The sequence below is a fragment of the Hemiscyllium ocellatum genome, chromosome 9 (assembly GCF_020745735.1).
Source record: "Hemiscyllium ocellatum isolate sHemOce1 chromosome 9, sHemOce1.pat.X.cur, whole genome shotgun sequence".
Classification (NCBI taxonomy): domain Eukaryota; kingdom Metazoa; phylum Chordata; class Chondrichthyes; order Orectolobiformes; family Hemiscylliidae; genus Hemiscyllium; species Hemiscyllium ocellatum.
In genome coordinates, this window is record NC_083409.1 from 84440547 (window position 1) to 84463783 (window position 23237).

The 23237-nt window shown below is 45.7% G+C and overlaps 1 protein-coding gene across 1 annotated transcript in view; it reads right to left on the reverse strand.

Annotated features, from left to right (window-relative positions):
• Positions 1-20262, reverse strand: part of kiss1ra (KISS1 receptor a) — a 30404-nt gene extending 10142 nt beyond the window's left edge. The window contains exons 1-3 of the mRNA XM_060829877.1: positions 20048-20262; positions 8425-8549; positions 2448-2583 (exon numbers count right to left, since the gene is read on the reverse strand). Of these exons, the coding sequence (XP_060685860.1) occupies positions 2448-2583; positions 8425-8549; positions 20048-20135 (349 nt within the window). The 5' untranslated portion in view covers positions 20136-20262. The remainder of the gene's footprint in view (positions 1-2447; positions 2584-8424; positions 8550-20047) is intronic.
• Between the last annotated feature and the right edge of the window lie 2975 nt (positions 20263-23237).

A 23237-nucleotide genomic window follows, 5' to 3' on the forward strand; every position in this document is an offset into this window, starting at 1 on the left:
GATTTAAAAAGGACATAAGGGGCAATGTTTTTACACAGAGAGTGGTTCACGTATGGAATGAACTGCCAGATGAAGTGACGGGTGCAGGTACAGTTACAACATTTAAAAGACATTTGGATAAGTACATGAATAGGAAAAGTTTGAAGAAATATGGGAGAAAGTGAGGACTGCAGATGCTGGAGCGTCAGAGTTGAAAGGTGTGTTGCTGGAAAAGCACATCAGGTCAGGCAGCATCCAAGGAGCAAGAGGGTCGACATTTCAGGTGACCAATTTAACACGGACATCTATTTCAAACTCATTAGCTCCCACAGCTACCTGGACCACACCTCCTTCCACCCCACTTCCCTGCTCCCTCCATGTATAAACGGGATCCCTTAGTCCCAATTCCTCCACCTCCTCAGAAGGAGCAATTCCACTCTAGGACATCCCAAATGGCCTCCTATTTCAAGGACCACAATTTCCCTTCCACGTGATCAACAATGTCCTCCACATCTCCTCCACTTCCTGCACCTCTGCCCTTGATCTCCACTCCTCCAACCACCAAAAGGATAGAACTCCATTCCTCACCTTCCACCCCACGAATCTCCGATTACAGCGCATTGTCCTCTGCCATTTCTCCTATCTACAATCAGATCCCACCACCAGAGATATAATTCCCTCCCCACCCCACCTGCATTCCACAGAGATTATTCCCTCCATGACTCCCTCATTAGATCCACATCCCCCACCAATGCACCCTCTACAGCCAGCACCTTCCTTTGCCACCACAGGAGATGTGAAAACCTACACCCACACCTCCCCCCTCACCTCCGTCCAAGGGCTCAAAGGATCTTTTCACATTCGGCAGAGATTTTCCTGCACATCCAACCATCTCATCTACTGTGTCCATTGCTCTTAAAGTGATCTCCTCTACATTGGGGAGTTGAACAACAACTCACTGACCGGCTGTGCTTTTCCAGCGCCAAACTTTTCAACTTTGAAGAAACATGGGCCATATGTAGGCATGTGGGACTAGTTTGGTTTGCGAGCTTGGTTAAAGTGGACTAGTTGGACCAAAGAGTTTATTTTGATGTTGTATGACTCATGATTCTATTACTCACTGGGTAACTGGCATAATATCTTTACAGCTTGATGGTAGCACCCTGTTAGTGATATCCACTATTTATGATGCTACTGCATGGTAGAAACATGAAACAGCTGACTTCACTTGTCACTCAACTCATGAAATATCTCGCCCTTCAAAGGAAATGTGAAGTAAACTGGGCAATTTTCAGATCAAAGTGTGAGCACCTTAACGTCTTCCATGAGCTTGTACAATATACAGCGAGAAATGATCTGATCAGGGTCGCCATTACCCTGCAGGATGGTTTTTGTTACACCATATTTCAGAATCAGGATCGCAGGTTGAATGAATGACTAGGCCCGTGCTTAAAAGGTTGCCAAAAAGGCCAATCACATAGCATGTGGAACTGTCGCAATCTGAATGTATAGATGGACCAGTGAATGTATATTTGAAGCAAATAGGGAATCCTCAGCTGATATTTCAATTAGGACATCAAGGAATGAATGAATGAATTAGCTTTATTATCACAAAATGGGATCGTATTTGAATGTTCAAACAGGAACTTGAGAACAGAATGACACCAATTACACCATTTGGAAAATGTGTACATGCAGCTCTGGATTCAAATAGAGTAAACATATCATCTACTTACCATGCCTATACAGGGGCTGGGGCATTTGTCATACCAATGAAGACATGATACTCAAAGAATCCAACAAATATGTTTGTGAGCTTTAGGCCAAGTGAGGATCCCATCACAATACCATCGATTTGGGCATGCATGGCATTGTTGAAATTGAACTCAACTTTCTGACATGATTTTCAACTGGACATTGTTAGGTGAATAATCCTGACCATCATAGGAATTATGCTGACAAACAGTTTAGGGTTGTTAATCAGAGTTGCAGAGTGGCACAATTAAATGCATTGGGAGCCATATATATATTAATAAACAGGGCCCTGTTTTTTACAAACAGAAAAAACAAGTACACCCACTATGCCTTTTTCAATTCAATAGAATAAGTAACAGCCATTCAGTGGTTTGCTTCATAGAACAATGCCCTGACCAGTCAGAGTCAATCTGCCTGGTTAAAATTTAAACAAAGCTTGGCAGTTAACTGTCAATTATAATTGATTTGTGCATTCCACATGGCAAGGCCGTTACCAATCGGCACTCACTTCTGATGTAATATGTGTTGGGTTTTCTTCTTGAATTGCTATTCTTGCAAATTGTCCTGATAATTTGCAATGATGAAAAGCTTCGATAAACTGTCTTTATTCAGGTTCTGTACTACCAAATGACTGTCCTGGTTCTGTTAATCCTCACATATTCAAACACAATGCACAGGTGCTCTGTTATCCACAGTGTTAAATCAGAATATACCTATCCAAATGCACATGCTGACCACCATGGCGACCTTAGGTGTGCGATGACGCAACGATTTAAGCGCATAAAGTGTTGCATAGCAGCGATCAGCACTCATTGCAGTCAAAGTAATGCAGGTTGCCTGGACAGTAACCTGTGAAAAAGTTAATACATGAGCATTTTTCATTAGATAATGGGGCAATCACATTGATGAGAAAATAATTAAATTGGGTTATTGGTGGCTGCATTAATAATCAGGCAGTAGGAGTCAATGATAAACTGAACATTTCAAGGACCATTAGTAAAGGCCTAAATGGAAATGGAGCTGCTTTCATTCCATGTCAGTACCCCAATGAAGAATAGAGATAGGGTTCAAGTGTTTGCACGTTTATAACAGAATTGTTTTTGAGAGAAGTTAATGAAAAATACTTGCAATCAATGACTCGCTAAAAGCATTCAGACATCAAATGAGTTGGGAGATCATGTTGTAGCTGTACAAAACATTGGTTAGGCCACTTTTGAATATTGCATTTAATTCTAGCCTCCCTGCCATAGGAAAGATGTTGTTAAACTTGAAAGAGTTCAGAAAAGATTTATAAGGATATTCCTGGAGTAGAAGGGTTTGAGCAACAGGGAGAGGCTGAATAGGCTTAGGATGTTTTCCAGGGAGCATCAAAGGCTGAGGGGTGACCTTTTGGAGGTTTATAAACTCATGAGGGGCTTGGATAGGATAAATAGATAAAATATTTGTCTGATGTGGAGAAATCCAAAACTAAAGGCCAGAGGTTTAAGGTGAGAGGGGAAAGATATAAAAGGGACATAAGAGGCAACATTTTCACACAGAGGGTGGTACGGGTACGGAATAAGCTGCCAGAAGAAGTGGTGGAAGCTGGTACAATTAGAACATTTAAAAGGCATCTGGATGCGTATATGAATAGGAAGGGTTTAGAGGGATATGGGTCAAATGCTGGCAAATAGGACAAGGCCAATTTAGGATATCTGGTCAAAATTGGAGGTGTAGTGGACAGCGAAGAAGGTACCTCAGCATACAATGTGATCTTGATCAGATGTGCCAATGGGCTAAGGAGTGAGAGATGGAGTTTAATTTAGATAAATGTGAGGTGCTGCATTTTGGAAAGACAAATCAGGGTAAGATTTATACACTAAATGGTAAGGTCCTGAGAATTGTTACTGAACAAAGAAACCTTGGAGTGCAGGTTCATACCTCCTTTAAAATGTAGTCCCAGAAAGACAGGATAGTGAAGAAGGCATTTGGTATGTTTTCCTTTATTGGTCAGTGCATTGAGTATAGGAGCCGGGGTGTCATGTTGCAGCTGTACGGGTCATTGGTTAGGCCATTTTGGAATACAACATGCAATTTTGGTCTCCCTTATGTAGGAAAAATGTTGTGAAACTTGAAGGGATTCAGAAAAGATTTACAAGGATGTTGCCAGGGTTGGAGGATTTCAGCTATAAGGAGAGGTTGAATAGACTGAGGCTACTTTACCTGGGGCATTAGAGACTGAGAGGTGACCTTAAAGAGGTTTATAAAATCATGAGGGGCATGAATAGGGTACATAGTCAAGATCTTGTCCCCAGGATAGTGGAGTCCAAAACTAGAGAGCATAGGTTTAAGGTGAGAGGGGAAAGATTTAAAAGGGAACTAAGGGGCAGCTTTTTCACGCAGAGGGTGGTCTGTGCATGGAATGAGCTGCCACAGGAAGTGATGGAGGCACGTACATTTGCAATATTTAAAAGGCATCTGGATGGGTATATGAATAGGAAGGGTTTGGAGAGATATGGGCCAAATGCTGGCAAATGGGACGAGATTAATTGAGGATATCTGGTTGGTATAGATGAGTTGGACTGAAGGATCTTTTTCCAAGCTCTACAGTTTTACAACTCTATGAACATTGTGGTACATCTTGCTTTTTGTCATTTATATAAAGGGTTTTAGAGGCATATAGGCCAAATGCTGGCAGAAGTGACTAGGTCAGCTTGGGATATCTGCTTGGTGCAGATGAGTTGGACCAAAGGGTCTGTTTCTATGCTATATGACTCTGTGGCTCTAGAACATGTACAGTTTATTATCCTCCCATTCAATGGCTATTAAATTATATTAAACAATTTAGTGTGCCATTTCAACATCATCGCTGATCTTGCCTATGCCTAACTCTGTAAATAACTCCAGTCCTAAAACTCTGAGACTTTGAGACTTCACCAATTATGACCTCATGCATACCCCATTTTAATTACACCACCATCAGCAGCTACATATCCACCAGCTGGGGCTCAAAGTTCCAGCTTTCCTTCCTTAAATCACACTTCCTCTTGATGCCTCGTTTCTCCTTTAAGATTTTCCATCAAACATATCTCTGTGACTAAACATTTGGCCTGCTGCCCTCGAATGTGACTCAGTGTCATATTTTAGATCATAAGGTCATAAGACATAGGAATGGATGTAAGGCCATTCAGCCCATCGAGTCCACTCCGCCATTTAATCATGGCATTTCAACTTCGCTTACACACACTCTCCCCGTAGCCTGTAATTCTTTGCGAGATCAAGAATTTATCAATCTTTGTCTTGAAGACATTTAACGTCCTGGCTTGCACTGCACTCTGTGGCAATGAATTTCACAGGCCCACCATTCTCTGGTTGAAGAAATGTCTCCTCATTTCTGTTTGAAATTGAGCCGTTCTGATTCTAAGGCTGTGCCCATGGGTCCTAGTCTCCCTGCCTCACGGAAATAACTTCCCAGCATCCACCCTTTCCAAGCCATGTATTATCTTCTAAGTTTCTATTAGATCTCCCCTTAATCTTCTAAACTCCAATGAACACAATTCCAGGATCCTCAGCCATTTATCATATGTTAGACCTACCATTCAGGGATCATCCATGTGAATCTCCGCTGGACACGCTCCAGTGCCAATATGTCCTTCCTGAGGTGTTGGGCCCAAAATTAGACACAGTGTTCTAAATGGGGCCGAACTAAAGCTTTGCAAAGTCTCAGAAGCACATTGCTGCTTTTATATTCTAACCCTCTTGAGATAAATGACAACATTACATTTGCTTTCTTAATCACTCACTCAACCTGCAAGTCAACCTTTAGAGAATCATGTACTAGCACTCTGAGATCCCTTTGTACTTTGGCTTTATGAATTTTCTCACCGTTTAGAAAATACTCCATGGCTGTGTTTTTTCCAAAGTGCAAGACCTCACATTTGCTCACATTGAATTTCATCAGCAATTTATTGGGCCACTCTCCTAAACTGTCTAAATCTTTCTGCAGCCTCCCCACCTCCTCAGTACTATCTACCTATCCGCCTAACTTCGTATCATCGGCAAACTTCACCAGAATGCCCCCTGTCCTTTCATCCAGATCATTCAGATATAAAGTGAACAGCTACGGCCCCAACACTGAACCCTATGGGACCCCATTTGTCACCAGCTCCTTTCCGAAAAACAACCTTTTATCCCAACTCTCTGCCCTCTGTCAGATAGCCAATCCTCAATTCCTGATGAAGGGCCGTTGCCCGAAACATCGATTTTCCTGCTCCTCAGATGCTGCCTGACTTGTTGTGCTTTTCCAGCACCACTCTAATCTTGACTCTGATCTCCAGCATCTGCAGTCCTCACTTTTGCTTAATCCTCAATCAATGGCAGTAGCTCACCTTGCACACCATGGGCCCTCACCTTACTCAGCAGCTCCCATGAGGCTCCTTATCAAAGGCCTTTTGGAAGTCTAGATGGATAACATCCACTGGGTTTCCCTGGTCTAACCTACTTGTTACCTCTTCAAAGAATTCTAACAAATTTGTCAGGCACGACCTCCCCTTATGAAATCCATGCTGACTTATTCTAATTTGACCCTGCACTTCCGAGAACTTAAAAATCGCATCCTTAACGATGGATTCTAGAATTGTACCGACAACCGAGGTTAGGGTAATCAGTTATAATTTTCCATCTTTTGTCTTGATCCTTTCTTGAACAAGGGGGTTATAGCAGCAATTTTCCAGTCTTCTGAACTTTCCTTGACTCCAGTGACTTTTGAAAGGTCACAACCAATCTCTCCATTATTTCCTCAGCCACCTCCCTCAGAATTCTAGGATGTAGCCCACTGGGGCCAGGAGGTTTATCAATTTTTAGATCTTTTAGCTTTTCTAGCATTTTCCCTTTTGTAATGGCCCTTTTGTAATCTTCCCCGACACTCCTTAATTGTTGGGATAATACAACTGTCTTCCACTGTGAAGACTGACGCAAAGTACTTATTAGGTTCTTCAGCTATTTCCTTACCTCCCATAACTAGCCTTCCTGCATAAAAATTGGAACAGCCCAATGTCTACTTTTGCCTCTTATTTGTTTCTTTCGTATTGAAAGAAACTTTTACTATCATTTCTAATATTACTGGCTAGCCAACCTTCATATTTGATCCTCTCCTTCCTTATTTCTCTCTTTGTTGCCTCTGTTCGTTTTTTTTTAGCCTTCCCAATCTTCTGATTTCCCACTGCTCTTGGCCACTTTATAGGCTCTCTCCTTTTCTTTGATACATTTCCTGACTTTTTCTTTGCCAGCCATGGCTGTCTAACCCCCTCCCTGGATAATCTTTCTTTTCTTTAGGATGAACCTCTGTACTGTGTCCTCAATTACACCCAGGAACTCCTGCCATTGTTGCTCTACTGTCTTCCCTGCTAGGTTCTGCTTCCAGTCGATTTTTGTCAGTTCCTCTCTCATGCCCCTGTGATTACCTTTTTTTAACTGTAACCCTAATACATCCAATTTTGCCTTCTCTCTTTCAAACTGCAGACTGAACTCTACCATATTATGATCGCTGCCTCCAAAGTGTTCCCTTACTTTAAGATCTTTTATGGAGTCTGGCTCATTATATATCACTAAGTCCAGAATAGACTGCTCCCTTGTGGGCTCCATCATAAGCTGTTCCACAAAGCCATCCTGTAAGTATTCCATGAATTCCCTTTCTTTGGATCCACTCGCAACATTATTCACCCAGTCCACCTGCATATTGAAGTTTCCCATAAACACCGTGACTTTGCCTTTCTGATATGCCCTACCTATTTCCCGGTACATCTTGTGCCCCTGGTCCTGACCACCGTTAGGAGGTTTGTACATAACTCCCATTATGGTTTTTTTTGCCTTTGTAGTTCCTCAACTCCACCCACACAGACTCCACATCATCTAACCCTATATTATTCAGTGCCATAGATTTAATTTCATTCTTAACTAACAAGGCAACCCTACCCCCTCTGCCCACGTCCCTGTCTTTTTGATAAGTTGTGAATCCTTGGATGTTTAATTGCCAGTCCTGAACATCCTGCAACCACACCTCTGTGAAGCCTACCACATCATAATCATTCACAATGATTTGTGCCGTTAATTCATCTACTTTGTTACGAATACTATGAACATTCAGGTAAAGCACCTTAATGCTAATTTTCATATCCTCATGATTTCTAACATCTCGAATAATATGTTCTAAGCTATCTTTCCTTTTTGTTTCATTCCTAGTCTGCCTTGAACTTAAACCTGCACACATGCTAATCTGCTGCTTATCTTTCTACCTGATTCCATCCTCCCTGTCGCTTTCCCTTTCCCTTTGTTCGATAATGCTCTACTTTAGCACTTTGGAACATTATAGCATATCAAAGAATACGAATTATTTTTACTGTTCTTTATTTCAATTGAGTTAGCAAGTTGGTTAAAAGAATTTACAAAATTTCCATAAATACATTAACCAGAGCATGGATTAAGGTAATTTAAAAAAAACCTTGAGTCATGTTAAAATGGACCTTGGAATTAAAGACTCAAGAATGCAAATTCTAAACACATTTTCTTGCTTTATTAACTCACTTTGTCCTGATTTATTGATGCCTTTGATAATGCAGTTCCATTTTGTGTAACATTGTGACATTAATTCTTGCCTTGTCGATAAACATTCCGTTAATTTCCCAACCACTCAGCACGTGTATGTTCACTTACCTGTTGTAAGTAGTTGACAAATTTGCACATGAAGTCTCCAAAGATCCAGTCAGGTAGCGGGTATAAAGTGGCAGTAAATGGAACACAGCATACCAGGAATATTATGTCTGTGGCAGCCAGGTTAGCTTTCAATGAAATGGAAAACATCTTTAGGATTCAAAGGTTTTTGTTGGTCCGTAAGACTTTTCACTGCCTATTCGGGAAACACTTCCACAAAAATATTTGGAAGGTTCATCAATGAAGATTAATGTTTTCCAAATCTGTTGGCAGTCACTTAATATGTCTACAGGTGTGTCATTTTATATCTTTAATTTTTGATGTAAGGCTCACAAATCTCCAATTACCCAATGTGGCCCTCTTGGTTTTTATAACTATGGGAATCACTGAGTCACAACTTTCCATTTTTTCATTGTTCCCACCTAACTGCAAATAACTCTCAGTCACTCACAAATGTTCTTTATTGTCTATCTAATTAATTTGATTTTTAGCTCTTCTGCATTGCAGTCTATATTACCTCTCTGCCTCTTTTACCCAGTAGAACCCAAGTTTTGTTAATGGTGATAAATGAACAAAAAAAAGGTGTTCTGTACTAAACAGCACAATAGCTGAAAGTGATCTAAATCTATATACAAATAATATGTTTGGTTCTGCAATAATTTAGGCATTCTGGATGAACAAAGTTTTGAAAATTTAATTTACAAGCTCTTCATATTTACTGGGCAATTCTGGCATATACTTCATTTATGAAAAAAAATGCTCCAAAAAATCTGTTACTATCACTAATTGATTATGATAAATATTATGGTCATGTTGTGGGTCAAGCAAAGACCCCAGACAAATGCTTTCCTGAACTCAGGGTCAGTTAGACTCGAAACGTCAGCTCTTTTCTCTCCTTACAGATGCTGCCAGACCTGCTGAGATTTTCCAGCATTTTCTCTTTTGCTTTCCTGAACTCACTCAGTTTAATGGACCTAACACAAAATAAGTGGTCTCCAAAGGCTTCCTGACTGAATTTTAATATAAATAGATTGATCAAATATTTGCTCAATATTTTCAGAATGTTTTGTTTTTACTCAGGTTTTAAATATTTCCATTTTATTTTTCCATTTTGTCTGTTAATATGATGTTTTCTTCATTACCACTGGGGGGCAGCAATTAACTTAGCCATTAAGATAGAGTGCTATAAGTTTTATAGTAGACAAACAGGAGGCTGGAAGAATACAGCAAGCGAGGTAACATTCGGAGTTAGAGAAGTCAATATTTCAGGTATAACCCTTTTTCTGAAATGGACGTGGGGTAGAGTGCACTGCAGATGAAGAGGGATGGTTTTGCATGGGGAGAGGGGTGGAATGGTGAGGCAGGGTGATAGGTGAACACAGGTAGAGAGTACAACCTGGTTGATCGATGGGAAGGATGAATCTGGTTGGTAGCTAGAAGGAAAGGTCATTAGGTGCAATGGAAGGGAGGAAGTGGGGCTGGGAAGGGAGCCGGGGCTGGATGGAAAGGTTAGTGGGAATTGGAGAACTCAGTGCTGAGTCCTCTGGGCTGTAGGCTGCTAAAGCAGAAGGCAAGGTGTTGGTCCTCTAATGTGCAGTTTGATCAATGGCATGGCACAGAAATATGCCAGGCATTTGACTTAAGTGTTTTTAAGTTATGTTATTCTACATGAAATATACCTTGAATGCTGTTGTACAGGGAGATGAAAAGTTAGAGAAAAGTGAAAGATGAATGTTTTGTATTTACTTGGAACTTAAGCCAATCAAATGAAAAAAATTGCATCTATATCAACCACAGTCTAACTGATTTATATGAAAAAAGGTAAACAGCTGACTCTCTAAAATAACCTTTGCTCTATCAATTAAAGAAATGTGTGTGAGGAAATCCCTGTTTGTTATCCATTGTGTACTGTGCAAATTAGCAATCTATGAATATTATTCCAGGTTATCATCCAAGGGGTTTATTTGGAAGCACTAGCTTTCGGAGCGCTGCTCCTTTATCAGGTGAATGTGGAGAATCTCCACAACCACCTGATAAAGGAGCAGCGCTCCGAAAGCTAGTGCTTCCAAATAAACCTGTTGGACTATAACCTGGTGTTGTGTGATTTTTAACTTTGTACACCCCAGCTCAACACAAGCGTCCCCAAGTTATGAATGTTATAACATTCAGGGAACAGGCAGCTCCAACGGGTTACTACAGTTGTTTCAAAACATTATTTACAGTCAATAGTGTGGGGCTTGTGGGAAGGTTTTCAATAGGTCATTTAGTACAGTTCAAGAGTTACTCAACAGTTAATTTTAAGGCAGTTGGATGAAGGCAGTTAAAGAAAATGGTTTTTACTTTATGGTTACTAATCAGTCAGCTAATTAACAGGATATAAGTGAAGCTTCATCCTGAATGGTGCTGCCAGACCGGGCTCTGAACTGCTGAGTCAGGAGAAGTCTGAGGAGGCAGATGTACAGCTAACTGGGGTTAGGGAAAGCCCTGGGGGCTGTGGGCCCTCAAAGGAAGCTGTGTTCCATTCAGAGTTCCCTACAGCTGACAGCAAGAGTGAAGGAAGCCCAAAGGCAGTATTACGTTTGAGCTGCTGAGTAAGGTGAGAGAAATGAAGAGGCACCACCAGCTTGATTAAGCTAACTGTCTGTGAAAAGCTGAAGTTGTGCCTGTGAGTAGATGCTGGAGTGCTGTTTCCAGAATCCAGCAGAATACAGACACAATTAGGAGCGTTCACTGAGCATTCACTGGACATGAGCATTCACTGAGACAAGCCGCGTCAGAATTACTTTCTAGTGAGTTCGGGAAATAAATTTTCAACATAGGAATTAGAACCTCTTGTAAACTTTTAACACGATTTGGTAAGCAAGAGTGCCACTGTTTTCCCTGGGGCATCGGAGGATGAGGGGTGACCTCATAGAGGTTTATAAAATCATGAGGGGCATTGATAGAATAAATAGACAAAGTCCCTTCCCTGGGGTGGGGGGAGTCCAGAACTAGACGGCATAGGTTTAGGGTGAGTGGAGAAAGATATAAAAGAGAACTGAGGGGCAACGTTTTCAGGCAAAGGGTGGTACGTGTATGGAATGTGCTGACAGAGGAAGTGGCAGAGGCTGATACAATTGCAACTTTTAAAAGGCACCTGATGGGTATATGAATAGGAAGGGTTTGGAGGGATATGGGCCGGGTGCTGACAGGTGGGTCTAGACTGGGTGGGATACCTGGTCGGCATGGACGGGTTGGACTGAAGGGTCTGTTTCCATGCTGTACATCTCTATGACTAAATCTGGAAGCTTGTTAAGAAATCTGGTGTTCAACACTGTGTCTGTTACTTATACTTAGGTCAGGTTCAGTCTAATTGGATGTTGTAGATTGTAATACTGTTCTAATGTTTTTCAATATAATGTTATTGTTTGTTAATTGTTCATTGTCATGGAATCTTATAGTTTTATTCTCTTAGTAAGTATGTGGAATCTCTTAATTTGTCAGCTTTTAAAAAATAGTTACTTATCCCGATCCAGGTTATAATACAAATTTGGTAATCTGGTCAAGGATCACTACATTAAAAAAGGGCGGCACGGTGGCACAGTGGTTAGCACTGCTGCCTCACAGCGCCTGTAGACCCGGGTTCAATTCCCGACTCAGGCGACTGACTGTGTGGAGTTTGCACATTCTCCCCGTGTCTGCGTGGGTTTCCTCTGGGTGCTCCGGTTTCCTCCCACAGTCACAAAGATGTGCGGGTCAGGTGAATTGGCCAAGCTAAATTGCCCGTAGTGTTAGGTAAGGGGTAAATGTAGGGGTATGGGTGGGTTGCGCTTCGGCGGGTCGGTGTGGACTTGTTGGGCCGAAGGGCCTGTTTCCACACTGTAAGTCTAATAAAAAAAAAATAAAAAAGTTTGTTACCATTCACTGCAGTAGGTCTGGAAATTACTGAGGTCAGTGAAATTGCATTCTATTGCCCTGATAAATCTAGCTTCGTTTACAGAAATAGTTGGAAACTTAAAGGTAAATTGCTGCACTTAGCACAGTAGCACAATACATAAAAGAACCAGCAGTACCAACTCATCAATCAAAACCACAATCCCACGTTAATTTCTGGATCCATAACGTTAAATAAATATTCAAGTGACACTAAATCATGGGCATAGTGAATACTGAGGAAGATATCAGAAAAATACTAAAAGACATTAATAGACTTATAACACATACATACTTGAGAAATTAAGTTCAGTATGGCTAAGTATAAGGTTTACTTTTTAGTAGGAAGAATAAAGAACTCATGTACTGCTCTGATTATTAAGAATCTAAACAGGGTAAATTAGCTAAAGTCGAGAATGTGGTGCTGGAAAACCACAGCAGATCAGGCAGCATCCGAGAAGCAAGAGAATCAACGTTTTGGGCATAAGCCCTTCATCAGGGATGAGGCTTGTGGGCCGGGGGGGTCTGAGACATAAATTGGAGGGGGGTGGGGCTGGGGGTAAGGTTGCTGAGAATGCAATAAGTAGATGAATGTGGGGCGAAGGTGCTAGATTGGAGAGGAGAGTGGAGCGGATAGATGGGAAAGATCAACAGGTCAAGAGGGTGGTGCCAAGTTGGAGGCTTGGGACTGGGATAAGGCGGAGGGAGGGAAAATGAGGAAACTGGTGAAATCCAAATTAATCCCGTGTGGTTGCAGGGTCCCAAAGCACATGATGAGGCATTCTTCTTCCAGGCGTTGGGTGGTTAGGCTTTGGCGATGGCGGAGGGCCAGGAGCTTCATGTCATTGGTGAAGTGAGAAGGGCAGTTGTAGTGTTCAGCTCTGGAGAGGTGGGGTTAGTTGGTGCAGGTGTCCCAGAGATGTTCCATGAAATGATCCGCAAGTTGCCGTCCTGTCTCCCTGGTGTAGAGGAGACCACATTGGGTGCAACAGATACAGTAGATGACATTTGTGGAGGTACAGATAAATTTCTGACAGATATGGAAGCATCCTTTGAGGCCTTGAATGGAGATGAGGAATGACGTGTAGGCGCAGGTTTTGCACCTCCTGCAGTGGCAGGGGAAGGTGCCAGGAGTGAGGTGCAGGCTGGTGGGGGTGTGGATCTGGCAAGGGAGTTGCGGAGGGAATGGTCTCTCCAGAACACTGATAGGATTGGGATGGGAAATATATTCCTACTGGAGGGGTCTGTTTGTAGGTGGCAGAAGTGGTGGAGGATGATGTGATGTATACAGAGGTTGGTGGGATGGAAGGTGAGGGCCAGGGGTTCTGTCCTTGTTGCATTGGGAGGGGTGGGATTCGAGGTGGAGATGCAGGAAGTGGAGGAGATGCGCTGGAGGCATTGTCGACCATGTGGTAGGGGAAATTGTGATCATCTGGGATTTTCTATGGTGGAATTGGTCATCTTGGGACCAAATAAGGCAGAGGAATTGGGAATAAGGAATGATGTTTTTATGGGAGGCAGGTGGGAGGAGGTGTAGTCCAGGTAGCTATGGGTTAGTCGGTCGCCAGTGATGGAGAGGTCCAGAATGGGAGGGAGGTGTCCGAGATGATCCAGGTGAATTTGAGGTTGGGGTGAAAGGTGTTAATAAAGTTGATGAACTGTTTAATCTTCTCGTGGGAGCATCCAGCGGCGCCGATACAGTCATTGATATAGTGGAGGAAAAGGGGGATGGTGCTGGTGTAGCTGCCGAAGATGGACTGTTCAACGTACCCAACAAAGAGGCAGGCATAGCTGGGGCCCATGTGGGTTCCCATGGCTGCGCCTTTGGTTTCGAAGAAGTGGGAGGATTGGAAGGAGAAGTTGTTGAGGGTAAGAATCAGTTCAGCCAGGCGGATGAGGGTGTCAGTGGAAGGGTACTGTTTGGGACAGTGTGAAAAGATGAAACGGAGGGCTTGGAGACCTTTGTCATGGCAGAACCCACACCAACCAAACCCACCACCCCGTGGCTGAACACTTCAACACTTCCTCCCACTCAACCAAGGACATGGAGATCCAGGGCCTCCTTCATCACCAAACCTTTACCACCCGACACCTGGAGGAAGAACATCTTACCTTCCGCATTGGGACCCTGCATTCACACGGGATCAATGTGGATTTCACCAGTTTCCTCATTTTCCCTTCCTCCCACCTTATCCCAGTCCCAAGCCTCCTACTTGGCGCTGTCCTCTTGGCCTATCCATCACCTTTTCCATCTGTCCATCCAATCCACTCTCCTCTCCAACCTATCACTTTCACCCCTACCTTCATCTACCTATTGTATTCTCAGCTATCTCCCCCCACAACCCCACCCCCCCCCCCTCCCATTTATCTCTCAGCAACCCCCGGCCCACAAGCCTCATTCCTGATGAAGGGCTCATGCCCAAAACGCCGATTCTCCTGCTCCTCGGATGCTGCCTGACCTGCTGTGCTTTTCCAGCACGACACTCTCGACTCTGATCTCCAGCATCTGCAATCCACACTTTCTCCTAAATGAGCTAAGGTACCTAAGGGAATTAAACAAAGAAGTGCGGATTCTGTAAATCACAAACAAAAACAAATTGCTGGAAAAGCTCAGCAGGTCTGACAGCATCTGTGGAGAGAAATCAGATTTAACATTTCAGGTCCAGTGACCTTTCCACAAAACTGATGGTAACTAGGAAAACATTGATTTATAGGTAGACGGTAAGGTTGGGGGAGGGGTTAAGGAGTCAACAATAGGTGGGGGATAGATCCCAAAGAGAAAGAACTGCAATCCGACAGACAAAGGAGTGTAAAACGATCTGGCTAGGAGAGTGAATAACTGATAATAGGGACTGTTTGTGGCTTACACATGTCAGTGCCGTAATGGAACTCCATACCCAGCCCTGCACAGAACAGTGAGCTGATCCAATACCACCCACTCCACACCATCCCAAAAGAAACAGCAGAGAGAACTTTCCCAGCAGTTTTTGTATCTACACCTACGCGCACACACACACACGCACACAGATAACTGGGGAACATTCCTGCCTTATAAACGAAGGAATTGGCAATGACAGACTCAAGCTGCTGGAGCTAAAACAGAGATGAGGAAAGCCAGGCCTGAAGAGTGAGGATAGAGAGAAAGGTATTGGAGGCCAGGCTGCCTAATAGTCACCAGTCAGTTTGCAGGGAAACACCAGCACTCTCTGCATACCATGTGTCTGTAACTGTCAACACATCAAAACAATTCCCGCGGACACAAAATGTCATCAATTTTGGGGAATTAGACAGAAATATCAGAACCATTGAACACCGAAACTGTTCCTTTCAAGGCTCCAGCTAATGTCAAATTCAATGTTCATGTAACATGGCCAGGTTCAAACAGCCGGCACATCCCAGCATGTTTCACTTCTCATTATACTTGTTCACATCTGGGCAAAAATCTTCGAGGAGAAAGTGAGGTCTGCAGATGCTGGAGATCAGAGCTGAAAATGTGTTGCTGGAGAAGGGCTTATGCCAGAAACGTCGAATCTCCTGTTCCTTGGATGCTGCCTGACCTGCTGTGCTTTTCCAGCAACACATTTTCAGCACATCTGGGCAACCCAGCCAGATACTGGCTGTGTGATGTGAGAGAAAGCTGCAGGCTGGAGGCAGGGATGGCACTGCTTCAGGCACGAGAGGCCTCAAACTCTTTTCATGTGCACAGATCAGAAAGAGAGCTTCTTCATACATAGTTAAAAATCATACAACACCAGGTTATAGTCCAGCAGGTTTATTTGGAAGCACTAGCTTTCAAAGCACAGATCCTTCATCAGGTGGTTGGAGTATAAGATCATAATTAGATTCAATTCCCTACAATATGGAAACAGACCCTTTGGCCCAACAAATCCACACCAACCCTCCACCCAGACCCATTCCCCACATTTACCCCTGACAAATGCAGCTAACACTATGGGCAATTAAGCATGGCCAATTCACCTGACCTGTCCATCTTTGGATTGTAGGAGGAAACCCACGCAGACACGGGGAGAATGGGCAAACTCCACACAAACAGTCACCTGAGGCTGGAATCGACCATGGGTCCCTGGCACTGTGAGATAACAGTGCTAACCACTCAGCCACCATGCCACCCCAAAACTTGGCATAAGACACACCAAAAGTTTACAGTGTGATGTAACTGGAAGTATATATAGAAAAAGCTAGGCTTCCAAATAAACCTGTTGGACTATATCCTGGTGATGTGTGATTTTTAACCTTGTACACACCAGTCCAATGTGCAGATGATGAAGCAACTGAACCCTCCAATGAGAGAGAAACCTCTAAAGACTTCCATTGGAGGAATAACCTAATTTCCGATAAAACCCGCAGAATGTATCAGAAATTATCGATTATTATTATTATAGCGACCCCTTCTCCCATGCTGCCTACCTTTCTCCTGTATTTTTTTTCAACCAAACTGTCCCAACAATTGAAACTGTCGTCTGATTTGAGGTTTAAATGTAAAGTTTGCAAACCAACAGTGAACGTACTTCATGTAAATAGTGTTTATTGCACTTATATTCATACCCGTCTCTAATCACAATTGAATATTACAATGAAATCTGGAAATAAACAAAAAAACCATCCCTTCGGAAAGCTCCTTGTTCCGGATCACATTTTATTTCCCAAAATATACTCTGGTCTCGCTCTTGTTTGCTCAGAGCATTCCCAGGCCGTGGTGCCCTGATGTTTCAGAGGGACCTGATCCTCTGGCACCTGATAACTCCGGTCTGATTATTCAATCTTTCATTTTCTTCCCAGTTTTCTCATTACCGGAACCCTGGCATCGCCCCACCTCCCCACCCACCATTACCAGCATTCCTCCCCTCTCCTCCTCATTCCTCCCTTCTCCTCCTCATTCCTCTTTCCCCGTCTCCACCTCATTCCCTCTCTCCTACCTTTCTTCATTCCCTCTGTCCTACCTCTCCTCCCCATTCTCTCTTTCCCCACTTCTCCTCATTCTCTCTTTCCCCACTTCTCCTCATTCTCTCTCTCCCACCTCTCCACCTCATTCTCTCTTTCCCCACCTCTCCTCTCCTCATTCCCTCTGTCCCACGCCTCCTCTCCTCATTCTCTCTTTCCCCACCTCTCCTCATTCCCTCTGTCCCACCTCTCCTCCTCCTTCCCTCTATCACATCTCTCCTCCCCAATTCCGTCTCTTCCATCTCTCCTTTCCATTCCATCTATCCCACCTCTCCTCTATATTCCCTCTCTCCACTTGCCTCTCCATTCCCCCTCTCCCTCCACTCTCCTTCATTTACTCAATCATCCCATCTCCTTCTGACAATTTCCTCCTTCCTCTTTCATCCCCTGACCATTTCCTTTCTTTCCTCACTATCTGATCATTCTCTCTCTCTCTTTCCTCTCTTCCCCTATCCATTGCCTCATTTTTCCTCTCCCAATAGGCTGGGACTATTTTCCCTGGAACATCAGATGCTGAGGGATGACCTTATAGAGGTTTCTAAAATCATCGGGGACGTGGATAGGCAGAATCGCTAATCGTAGGGGAGTCCAAAACTAGAGGGCACAGGTTTAAGGCAAAAGGGGAAAAGATGTAAAGGAGAACTAAGGGGCAAGGTTTTCACAGAGGGTTGTGCATGCATGAAAATGAGCTGCCGGAGAAAGTGGGGGTGGCTGGTACAATTACAATATTTAAAAGGCATGTGATTGGGTAGATGAATAGAAAGGGTTGAGAGGGATGGGGGCCAAATGTTGGCAAATGGGATGGGGTCAGATTGGGATGTGTGGTAGGCATGGACAAGTTAGACTCAAGGGTCTGTTTCCATGCTGTACGAATCTGACTACGATTATGACGCTCCCTCCCCAACCATTCCCTCTATCATCTCCTTCCCTAACCATTCCTTCTGTCTCTCTCCCTCTCCTCCACTGAACATTCCCTCGCTCACTCAGCATCTCTGACCATGATTTATTTCTCTCAAAACCATTGACCACTCTCTCTCTGTTCTCCCTTGGCTATTACTCCTCTCCTGACTATTCCGACCTTCTCTCTTTCACTCTCCTTCCTTCCTCTCCTCCCCTTGGTCATTCCCCTTCTCTCTCCCTCTCCTCACCTGACCATTCCCTCTTTTTCTCTCTCTACCCCTCCTTCCCTGACCATTCCCCCTCTCTCTCACTCTCCTCTCCTGACCATTCCCTCTTTCTCTCTCCCTCTCCTCCCTTGACCATTCCCTCTCTCTCTCCTCCCCTGACCATTCCCTCTCTCTTTCCTCCCCTGACCATTCTCTCTCTCTTCCCTTCCCTAATCATTCCCTCTCTCTCTCCCTCTCCTGCCCTGAGCATTCCCTCTCTCTCTCTTCTCCCTTGACCATTCCCCCCCCCCTCTCCTCCCCTGACCATTCTCCCTCTCTGTCCCTCCCTCTCCTCCCTTGACCATTCCCCCTCTCATTGTCCCTCCCCTCTCCTGCCCATTCCCACTCCCCCTCTCTCCCCCTTGACTATTCCCACTCTCTCTCCTCCCCTGACCATTCCCTCTTTTTCTCTCTCTCTCCCTCTCCTCCCCTGACCATTCCCCCTCTATCTCCCTCTCCTCCACCAACCATTCCCCCCTCCCTCTCCTCTCCTAACCATTCCCTCTCTCTTTCCCTCTCCTCTCCTGCCCAATCCTGTTCACTCTCTCCTTCTCCTCCCCTGACCATTCCCCCTCTCTCTCCCTCTCCTCCCTTGACCATTCTCCATCTCTCTCTCTCCTACCCATTCCCTCTCTCTCTTTCCTCACCTGACTATTCCCTCTATCTCTCTCTCTCTCCTCACCTGACCATTCCCTCTCTCTCTCCTCACCTGACCACTCCCTCTCTCTCTCTCTCTCTTCTCCCTTGACCATTCTCTCTCTCTCTCCCTCTCCTCCCTTGACCATTCCACCTCTCTCTCCTCCCTGACCATTCCCTCTCTATCTCTCTCCTCCTTTGACCATTCCCTCTCTCTCTCCTCCCCTGACCATTCTCTCTCTCTCCCTCTCCTGCCCTGACCATCCCCCTCCCTCTCCTGCCCTGACCATCCCCCCTCCCTCTCCTGCCCTGACCATCCCCCCTCCCTCTCCTCCCCTGACCATTCCCTCTCTCTCTCTCTCCTCCCTTGACCATTCCCTCTCTCTCTCTCCCTCTCCTGCCCAATCCGGTTCACTGTCTCATTCTCCTCCCTTGACTATTCCCCCTCTCTCTCCCTTTCCACCCTGACCATTCTCTCTCTCCTCCCTTGACCATTCTCCCCCCTCTCCTCACCTGACTATTCTCTCTCTCTCTCTTCGCTCCCTTGACCATTCCCCCCTCTCTCCTTCTCCTCCCCTGACCATTCCCTCTCTCTCTCCTCCCTTGACCATTCCCTCTCTCTTCCTCTCCTCCCTTGACCATTGCCCCCCTCTCCCCCACCTCCCCTGACCATTTCCCCTCTCTCTCTCCCTCCCTCTCCTGCCCATTCCCACTCTCTCTCTCCTGATTTGACCATTCCCCCCTCTCCTCCCTTGACCATTCCCCTTCTCTCTCTCTCTCTCTCCCCTCCCTTGACCATTCCCCTTCTCTCTCCCACTTCTGACCATTCCCTCTCTCTCTCCCTCTCCTGCCCAATCCCGTTCACTCTCTCCTTCTCCTCCCTTGACCATTCCCTCTCTCTCTCCCTTACCTCCGCTGACCACTCTCTCTCTCTCCTGCCGGTTCCTTACCGATGTAGAAGTTGGTGGCGGTCCTCATCTGCCGGTGTTTACCGATCACGTAAATGACCAGCAAGTTGCCGCCTACTCCCAGCAACATGAAGACAGCGAAGAAAAGCGGCACCAGCCAAGCATCGGTCAGGAAAGGCGGCTCTCCGCCCCACTGCCCGGTCCCGTTCAGCTCCGACACGTTCCCGGTATCGGGGCGATCACCCGGGCTCCCGGTAACCGGCTCCATCCGCGACCCCCAGGGCCCGTGGCCAGCAACCGGACACCCACCGGCGTTCGGCTTTCCCACTCCGGTCCCTCCACCGGTAACAGCTCGGTGACCCCAGTCCCGCCACCGGTACCGGGATCTGACCCCCCCCCCCACACACACACACAACACCGCCGGTACCGCGATCTGACCCCCCCCCTCCGCCGGTACCGGGATCTGACCCCCCCACACACACTCCGCTGGTACCGGGATCTGACCCCCCCCTCCGCCGGTACCGGGATCTGACCCCCCCACACACACTCCGCTGGTACCGGGATCTGACCCCCCCTCCGCCGGTACCGGGATCTGACCCCCCCACACACACTCCGCTGGTACCGGGATCTGACCCCCCCTCCGCTGGTACCGGGATCTGACCCCACCCCCGCCGGTACCGGGATCTGACCCCCACACACACACTCCGCTGGTACCGGGATCTGACCCCCCCCCCTCCGCCGGTACCGGGATCTGACCCCACCCCCGCCGGTACCGGGATCTGACCCCCACACACACACTCTGCCGGTACCAGGATCTGACCCCCCCACTCTCTGCCGGTACCGTGTCCTTCCCGGTACCGGGTGCTGATGCCGTGTTCTCCCTGTAGTCTGGGCTCTTTATAAATCCCGGCGTTAACACGTGGCTGCCTGTGGGGAGGGGGCTCTCACTGCTCTTGTGTTTGTACCACTCACTGCTCCCCTCCCTCCCGCTCCTCTCCCTCTCGGTCCACTCCCTCCCGCTCCTCTCCCTCCCGCTCCTCTCCCTCCCGGTCCACTCCCTCCTGGTCCATTCCCTCCCTCCCGGTCCACTCACCGCGCTGTCCTCTCCAGGTGCTTTACCTTTCTTCACTTCACTCAAATGTTCGAATTGCCTTCACCATCCCACATTCTGAATTAATCCCACTGGCGATTTATAAGTTTTTGACTCGGGTATTAAACATTTCCCGCAGATTCACTCAATTAAGTAACATTTCACTTGCCTGTAGAGTGAGTTATAGCCGATTAAGACACTAAAAAGTGTACATGTCCTGCAAATTGTTAAGTGACATGAGCAACTAGTGATTTATGCCCGTGTTTCCCTGAGTCCCACAGATGGGTTATGTTATATCCCATAACATAAACGGTGCCGGGATCTGACCCCCCCTCCCGCCCGCGCTTCTGAAAGGAAGAAATTTGTGTTTGACCAAATTCAGTGATGGTTAACTATTTGCAAAATAATCAAAGAAAGCAGGAAGACCACAAAAAACAGAAATCGCTGGAAATTGCTCAGCGAGTCTGGCAGCATCTGTGGAGAGAAATCAGAATTAACGTTTCGGGTGGAGTGACCCTCCTTCAGTTCTGCTGAGCTTTCCCAGCAGTTTCTATTTCTCATTTACAGCATCCGCAGTCCTTTCAGTTTTCTTTTTAATTACAAGCTTTTCGGGGATTTGTGTTTCAATAAATCAGTATCAGTGTTTTCATGGAGTTTACATTTCATAGGGCAAGGTGGTTTTATAGGGAGAAAGTGAGGGCTGCAGGTGTGGAGCTCAGAGTTGAGAGTGTAGTGCTAGAAAAGGCTGATGAAAGGCTTATGCCTGAAAAGTCGATTCTCCTGCCCCTTGGATGCTGCCTGACCTGCTGTGCTTTTCCAGCACTACACTCTAGACAGGTGGTTTTAGACCTCGGAACAATGATTTTTTAAAAAAAACATTGAATCATTGATTGGATATTTAGGTTAATACTAAGGATGAACTATCACTCTCAAAGTGATTGTATGAAACACAGCATGTTCAAAGCTGCTTTAAGAATGGGAGGAACTTATCTGTGGTTCCACCATTCAAATCCTGCCAGAAGAACCAGTTGAGTTCACTTTTTTGTTGTTGGGTATTACAGAATCATGTGATAAAATTCAAAAAATGTGGTGCTGGAAAAACATAGCCGGTCAGCCAGCAGCCAAGGAGCAGGAGAGTCGATGTTTTGAGCATAAGCTCTTCAGGAATGTAGGGGAGGCCCAAGGGGGCTGAGAGATAAATGGGAGAGGGGTGGGGTTGGGAAGAATGTAGCTGGGAATGCGATAGGTAGATATAGGTGATAGGTCGGAGCAGAGGAATTGGGAGTAAGGGACAGCATTTTTTAAGGAGGCAGGATGGGAGGAGGTGTAGTTCAGGCACCTTCCCTTGTCACTGCAAGAAGTACAAAACCTTCGCCCACACATCCACCTCACTTCTGTACAATGCCCCAAAGGATCCTTCCACATCTGTCAGAAGTTTACCTGTATTTCCACACATGTCATTTACTGTGTCCGTTGCTCTACTTCGTGGAGACAGGACACCAACTTGCAGAACGTTTCAGAGAACATCTCTGGCACACACGCACTAATCAACCCCACTGCCCTGTGGCTGACCACTTCAACTCCTCCTCCCACTCCACATGCAAGTCCTTGGCCTCCTCCACCACCAAACTCTAGCCACCCAAGACCTGGAAGAAGAACATCTCATCTTCTGTCTTGGGACCTTCCAACCCAGTGGGATCAATGTGGATTTCACCAGCATCCTAATTTCATCTCCCGCACCCCCCCCCATCCCAAATCCAACCCTCTAACTTGACACCACCCTCTTGAATGGTCCTACCTGTCCATCTCCCTTGCCACCTATCTGCTCCACCCTTCTCTCCGACCTATCACCATCACCCCCCCCCACCTTCATTTATCTATCACATTCCCAGCTTCCTTCCCTTCAGCTCCACCCCCTCCCATTTATCCCTCAACCCCCTTGCCTCCCTCCTCCCCTCCTCCTCCACCACCCCCCCACCCCATTCCTCAGGAGGAGTTCATGCTCAAAACGCCGAGTCTCATGTTTCTCGGATGATGCCTCACCTGCTGTGCTTTTCCAGCACCAAACGTTTCAACACGTCTACAATCAGTCATGTATTTAACAAAGGCTAGCTGGTTGTGTGACATTGGTTGGTTTGATGC